A 7,108-nucleotide genomic window follows, 5' to 3' on the forward strand; every position below is an offset into this window, starting at 1 on the left:
CAAAGAGACACAAAACAACGACAAAGAAACACAAAACAACTACAAAACACACAATAACTACAAAGAGACACAAAACAACTACAAAGACACAACATAGTTACAGAAACACAAAAATAGCTACAAAGAGACACAAAACAACGACAAAGAGACACAAAAACCCAGAGACTTAAAATAACAACAGACACAAAATAACCAAATAAATAAATAATTACAGAAAAGAAAAACAATATTACCCCGAAGATACATGAAATAACTACAAAAACAGGGAAAACAACCAAATAGACAAATAAAATGACAAGAGAGACAACAAAAAAGACACCTCACAGACCTCAAAAGACCCCAAAGAGACACAAAACAACTACAGAGATACAAAGTAACTACAACAAAGAAGTCTGTGCCCGGGGATCATTGTCTCATGATCCGGCCCTGCACCTGCAGCACATAAACTAAAAGGTGATCAATCAGACACACACTCTTGTTCTTACCAGGAGGTATCAATACATGAGGGACACACACATGACTACATGGACAACTGTTTGTGTTTGTACTTTGTGTGTGTGTGTAGGAGAGTGTGTAAATCCACACAATCGTATCTCACCCACTGTAAAAGCCACCATCCGCTCTGCCTGTCACCTGTGGAAACAAAGAACAGGGAGCGTTCTATGTCAGCAACTGGAGTGCTGCTATCTCCAACCATCTGGGAGAGGAAAAAGAGAGATTCTCTGAGGAGCTCTCCAGAAGCTGCCAGAAAAAAAAAATTAAAAAAAAGAGAGAAGAAGAACAGATTTCCGATGAGGAGGTCGACAAGATAGACAACACTCACTCCATGGAGAGGGGTTTGACATAAAACGTGAGATGGCTATCTGCTGTGGGCAGTGATGAAAGGAGAGAGGACACATCGGTGTGCTCAGCTTGATCATGTGCAGCTATATTATGTATAAAACTGAATATGCATTTCAGTCACATGTTCCAGTGCAAAGTAAAATATTATGAGTGTGTATTAATCTCCCTGTAGACTCCTTTGTCTTGTTCCCACCTTGCACACAAACACACACCTGTCTCCAGCCCCCCCTCTGTAGCCTCCACCACACACACACACACACACACACACACACACACACACACACACACACACACTGACAGATATGAGGGAGCGAGTGATGCAGTAGTGAAGCTGGTGAAGCATGTGGAAATAATTTACAAGTCACACATGGGGGACTGGAGGACAGAGTCTGCTCTGGTATTCAGGGAAGGTGGGAACACATTTGTCATGTCCTACAGCAACAGTGCGCATGCGATAAGGGCGCACTTTTGGAGCATTTTGGAGATAGCGGGAAATGTTTATAGCACATCAGAGCGCAATAAAAAAACTGGAGCCTCCTCTCATATGCCCGTCTTGAGATATGCAGGCTGTTATCACTGCTGGCTGTTGCCTTGAAAACTTGCCTGCGCGGACTCCGCTGATCATGTAGAGAATTCCACAGCTCTCTGACAACAAAAACCATGCCACGGTAACAGCCGCCTATCGCCGCCAGCCGCCCTGCGCGCACCGGATTGGCTCCCCCAAGTGACTGGCGTGCTCTTTCCCTTTTCCCATTGGCTCGCACATAATGGACCCGTGACTGCGCTCCAGTGAGACGCGCTGGAGGCGGAGCGCGCCGGCCGAGGCGGAGCTCTCCTTGGTACTTATACGGAGCTGGTGCTGAAAGAAGTGAAGTACTAGCACGCACGCACAGACAGCCGGAGCGCCCGGTGCGCGGTGCGAAGAGTGTGAGACAAGTGTAAGAAGAAAGAGGGGAAGCAGAAGAAGAGAGGGAAGGAGAGCAGGGGACCGTGCCGCCCTCTGTACTCATGGACCATAAGGATATTTAACCATTTGCCCGGGGAGCGCACAGGTAGCGTCTTTTTCCTCCTCATGTTGCGCCGTGCGTAAAAGCACAGGATTTGCCTTTACTCACCATTTCCTCACTCTTTAGCAGCTGCAAGCTTCACACTATTCTTCCCTCCTTTTTTCCTTCTGCATGGGAACTGCAGGCTCTTTTACATTCCTCTGGAATTAATGATTGACTAATGGGTGTGAAGGGAGCAAGGGGCAGTGGATCATTGATTGTCTTAGTGTACTCTGTCGGCTCGATAACACGAGAGAGCCCTTGCCCCCCTGCACAGGTGACTGCTGAGAAGTGTGTTTTCTTAGCCTTTACTCATCTATTGAGCAAATGCAGGCAGGAGTTTGTGCATAATGCGCCTTGTTCTGTGATATTTTTACGCTATTGACACCCCTCTGTGTGTATCACTGTCTCCATCTCCCTCTCCCCTCTCAGACACCGCAGTCCATGCCTCTGCCTTGCCAGGTCATTGATGGGAAATCAACTGGATCGGATCACCCACCTCAACTACAGCGAGCTGCCCACGGGGGATCCGTCCGGGCTGGAGAAGGACGAGCTTCGGGTCGGCGTCGCCTACTTCTTCTCTGACGAAGAGGAGGAGGTGGACGACCGCACTCCGTCCGACTGCGGCTTCACCAAGGACCACAGCCCGGCCGAGGAGGGACCCTTCTCGGTCAGCGAGGTGGAGTACTCCGCCTTCTGCTCCCAGGAATGCATCTTCTCCAAGCTGCGGGAGAACGAGGACTTGAATGTGTACTCGGCCAAAACTTTGCTGACTATGTGCAAACCGGGGGACCTGCTGGAGCTGGTGGCCACGGCGCAAGCCCCCCACTGGGCCATCTACGAGCAGGACGACCAGGTGATTCATCTGCACAAGGGCGAGATCCGCAAGGACAGCCTGCTTGAGATCAGCAGCGGCCGCCACGGGAGGATAGTGAACAATCGGTACCGGTACCGACCGCTTCCTCCTGACCTAGTGATGCAGAACGCAGCGGGACACCTGGGCCTGAGCAGCGAGGAGATATGCTGGACCAACTCGGAAAGTTTCGCAGCTTGGTGCCGCTTTGGGAAACGGGAGTTCAAAGCTGGGGGAGAGGCGCACTCGGCGGAGCAGCAGTATTTCCTCAAAGTGCATCTGTCCGGCAGCGGGGTGCACACTCTGGTCTTTCGCAGCCTGGAGGACATGATCCGGGAGAGGAGGCGAGTGGACGCCAGTGGAATTCTCAAAGAGCTGTCTTTGGTTAACGGGGGCAAGGAGTGATCAGGGATTCCGTTTGATATCCTCTCCTCTACCCCCCCTCTCCTCCTCTCCTCTCCTCCTCTCTTTCCCCCCTCTCCCCCGCTGCGCACGGACGCACAGTTTTGCGCACAGGCAAACGTACTCGCACACACAAGCACACACACATGCAAAAGGACCTGTTGGTTTTGGACTGTTTGTTACGGATGGACCCCCGAGCTGCTGCTGCTGCTGCTGCGTCTGGACCACAGGCGCTCTGTGGAAATGCCATCAAAATTGCAAGAGTGTTGAAAACTGAGAGAGAGCGCGGCCATACAAACAGACAACGCCCCTTCAGATTCAGAATTCGTGCTGAGTGGCACACACGATTTCTGCCCCCCCAAACCCCCCATTCCCCCCTCCTCCCCTTTGAACAGTGAAATCACCTTTACAGACCGCACATAGCGCACACGGCTCGGTTTGGTTTTCTGTTTAATTTCTCGGGATAATGGAAGTGGCCCCCTCTCGGCGTATAGGGCGCCTGCTGCGGCAGACCAGACGGTGAGAGATGGGGGGGTGAAAAAAGATGAAAGATAGGATCTGGGATGGCTCTCGAAAAGTCTCCCTTCTATTTTTTTACTGTTAGCTTTAAGAACCGGGACTGACCATAACACAGATCCACTAATTCATAGACCTCTGACAGTCCCCAGATGGCTACGCAGTTGCCTAAACAAAGCATTTGGCTTGTTCAAGCTCCCCCTCCTCTTTTCTTTTTGCCATAACAAGAGTATTGTCATTTCCACAATGCTGTCATCCTGCTCCACAGCACTGGATGTATGTGTAAATTGTATTCATATATATTGATTTGAACTTGAGTCCCTTATTTTTGTATTTAAGTTTAGTGGATTTAACCCTGATCTCTCTTTTTTTTTTTTTTTTTTTTTTGGTTCAAAAATAAATGGAGGTTGAAATATGAAAAGAAGCTCTCGGGTCTGGCAGGTGTTGTTTTGGTCACACATAATTACGTACACACAAACAGCATGATCTCTCACTTTCACTCACACACACTCACACACACTCACACACACATGCACAAAGAGGGTTATATGAATTATTTATGCGCCAGTGCCTCCTGACCTGCCTGGAGCCAAATGGGCTTCATATATCTGCACAGTATTTGGAGGCAGTAAAATGGTCATCTGCATCAAACCCATAAAGGCTTTATGAAAAAATCCATGTGGGATCTGGGAGCTACAGTACAGAGGTGATGGGAACATGCAGTGTTTGGCCACAGGCTGTTTTTTTCGTCTATGTGTGGGTTTTAACGTCCACGAGCATGTTGATCTCCAGATTACTCCTTGTGTTTAATTACCACACATGCTGGCTTCTTACATCACATTCCACCGTGGACAAGATGTCCTCTGTATTATCACGAGGAAACACGCTGTGTTTGTTGTGGCACCTGTGTCCCTCTGCAGTGGCGTTATCTCTGGATTGATGTTTTGACTGCTTTGCTCTGAAAGTCAGACGGTGCCTTCCCGTCTCTCTCGGGGGATCTGCTGTGGTGTCGGCGAAGGTGGGATTAACCACCTCAGTTGAACTTCTCTCGTCTCCTCACGTTTGGTTAATTAAGAGTGGATTTATGGGAAGCTTCTGCCGTGATGTGTCTTTGTTCTGCCTGTGATTGTACAGTAAATGAGCTGAGGATGTTTCCAAGCCTATCTGCTTGGATCTACACCTCTGGGTGCTTGTGGTTTTACGCTGTCGTAAATAACCGAGCTGCAGCTGGAGTGGCAGACAAAGAGTTAGCATGTGTTTGTGCAGGATACAAGCATGCAGGGTTGCACCGTGTGTGTGTTTGTCTCTGGTGGGACTTGATGTTTGTTGCGCTGACAAGCTCAATCAGACCCAGGTTGTCTCCCTGTTCTGTTTGTGGGTGTCTGAGCGTGCAGATGTTGCAGTCTCGCCCCTCAGATGCGTTTCATGTCAAAATACAGACTAATAAGCCTTCGCATCTTGTAAATGTGCGTTGAGAAGATTTTCCCCAGCTATTGACCCAAATACTTTGTTCTATCGGCTTTGCTGTGAATGTATTGACACAATTCTTCTCTTGTTAACTCCCTTTTCCTCTAATTCTCTTTGGCTCCAGTTGGCTGGTGTTTTCTCCCGTCTTTGCTCCCCCCTCACCTTTTGTTTCTCATTTTCCATTTCTTTTTACTGCCGCCACAGCAAAACCACCCCGACATCAAATCCTGTTTCACTTTTATTCTGACAGTTGGCAAGAAAAATAATTGAAATCGTGTTTGTAGATGTATTAAAATGGATGTTTCAGATTTGAAATGAGAATTAAATTTGGATTTATTTATTCCAGCTATCCAAACGGGTCATTTTTGCAAACAAATGTCTATTCTGGATAAATTTAGACAAACATCCATTTTAATCTCCTCGCTTTTTCCTGTGTTTCACCCGCTGACGACTGTTCCTGTCTGCTCAGTGCGTTTCTAACAGGCTCCATGTTAAATTGAGGTTGCCCCAGGTGGGTGATTGTGTGTGTGTGAGTGCGTCAGACATCCCCCCTGTGAGTTTGAGAAATCAGGGTACTGGGGCAGCCGGTGTTAGAGTTTGTATGTGTGTTTGTGGTCTGTGACTAATAGGCCTCGGAAAAAGATTTACGTGTGTGTGTGTGTGTGTGTGTGCTCCAGGCAGATAATGCACACCACATTGTTAGCTTGAGGAGAGGCTTCTGCCATCTGACATGACATTGTCTGTATATGTGTGTGTGTGTGTGCATCACTTTCAGCTCTATATAGTGCACTATATGTGTGTATGTGAGTGAGTGGGTGAAAGTGTGACACCTAACTACCAAAGCAGGTTGTGCCAGTCTGTTCTTACTCCTAACTCGTCAGGTGCCGCTGCTTTGTCAGTGATTTTGGCATTGGATACCGGTGCACAGAGGCACCTTTCGCGGCGGTGTGATACACTCGGGGCAATGGCTATTTCTGAGACTGCCTGCAACAACTGATGAAGAGTGTCTGGCGGGTTTGTCAGTGGATGTCACCATCAGATGCTGACCATCGAGACACTCTTCATGACAGTATGATTAGCATCGGGCAGCAGCTATTTTTGACGCCACTGGCTACTACTATAATGTAAAGAGTGAGAAAGTCCATATAGGGTGGGTGGAGGTGGATGTGGATGGGTCAAACACTCTCCAGACTTTCTCCCAGGAGCCCGCTGTTAAGTTATTGGAGTTATTTCGGCCTGTGCTCATTCTGAAGTCGTTGAATACTGCTGCTTTGTCAGTGATTTCAGCATCAGATACTGGTGCATAGAGGCACCTTCTGTGGCTGTATGATACGCACCAGGCGATGGCAACAACCCAACATGTCAAATACCGTTGCTTTGTCAGTGGTTGTCGGCGTTAGACACCGATGCACTGAGACACTCTTCGGTTCGGACACTCTTCAGTTCTCCTTCAGAAGTCGTTGACTACCGCCGCTTTGTCAGTGATTTCAGCGACAGACATCTGACGCCAAAAGCCACCTTTGGCAGCGGTATGATACATGACTGGGCGGCGTCAGTATGACACACGGTTGGATATAACTTTTTGCAGTGTTATGATACACTTGCGGTAGGCTGGACGGCACCTTTTGCAGTGGTAGATATGCTGGTGGATGGCGGCAAGTTGAAACACTGCCAATAAGGATGTAGTCAAGGGAGCTAGAAAGTCCCTGTAGGGAGGGTGTGAGGGGTGGATGCGTCCAATAAACCCTGGGCATTCACCTGGGAGCTCGGTGTTTGCTTCCTGTATGAATGTAGAGCCAAATTATGATGTTTTTTTCTAAACCTAACCACCTGCTTTTGTTGCCTTAACTTAACCACGTGCTTTTGTTGACGTCCCGGCATTGGTAGCAGGGTCCTTGGACGTCAACAGCAGATGCAGAAGGAGACCTAGTGTGTAATATGTAGACGTGAAAGGTCACTGAGAAATTGGCGTTGGGATGAG

General features: G+C 48.4%; 1 protein-coding gene across 1 annotated transcript; it reads left to right on the forward strand.

Moving 5' to 3' along the window:
* The first annotated feature begins 1,719 nt into the window (after positions 1-1,719).
* Positions 1,720-6,771, forward strand: lratd1 (LRAT domain containing 1). The gene is made up of 2 exons (XM_050058011.1): positions 1,720-1,895; positions 2,322-6,771. The coding sequence occupies exon 2, from the start codon at positions 2,359-2,361 to the stop codon at positions 3,145-3,147; it is 789 nt and encodes a 262-aa protein (XP_049913968.1). The 5' UTR covers positions 1,720-1,895; positions 2,322-2,358; the 3' UTR covers positions 3,148-6,771.
* The last annotated feature ends 337 nt before the right edge of the window (positions 6,772-7,108 follow it).

The sequence above is a fragment of the Epinephelus moara genome, chromosome 12 (assembly GCF_006386435.1).
Source record: "Epinephelus moara isolate mb chromosome 12, YSFRI_EMoa_1.0, whole genome shotgun sequence".
NCBI lineage: Eukaryota > Metazoa > Chordata > Actinopteri > Perciformes > Serranidae > Epinephelus > Epinephelus moara.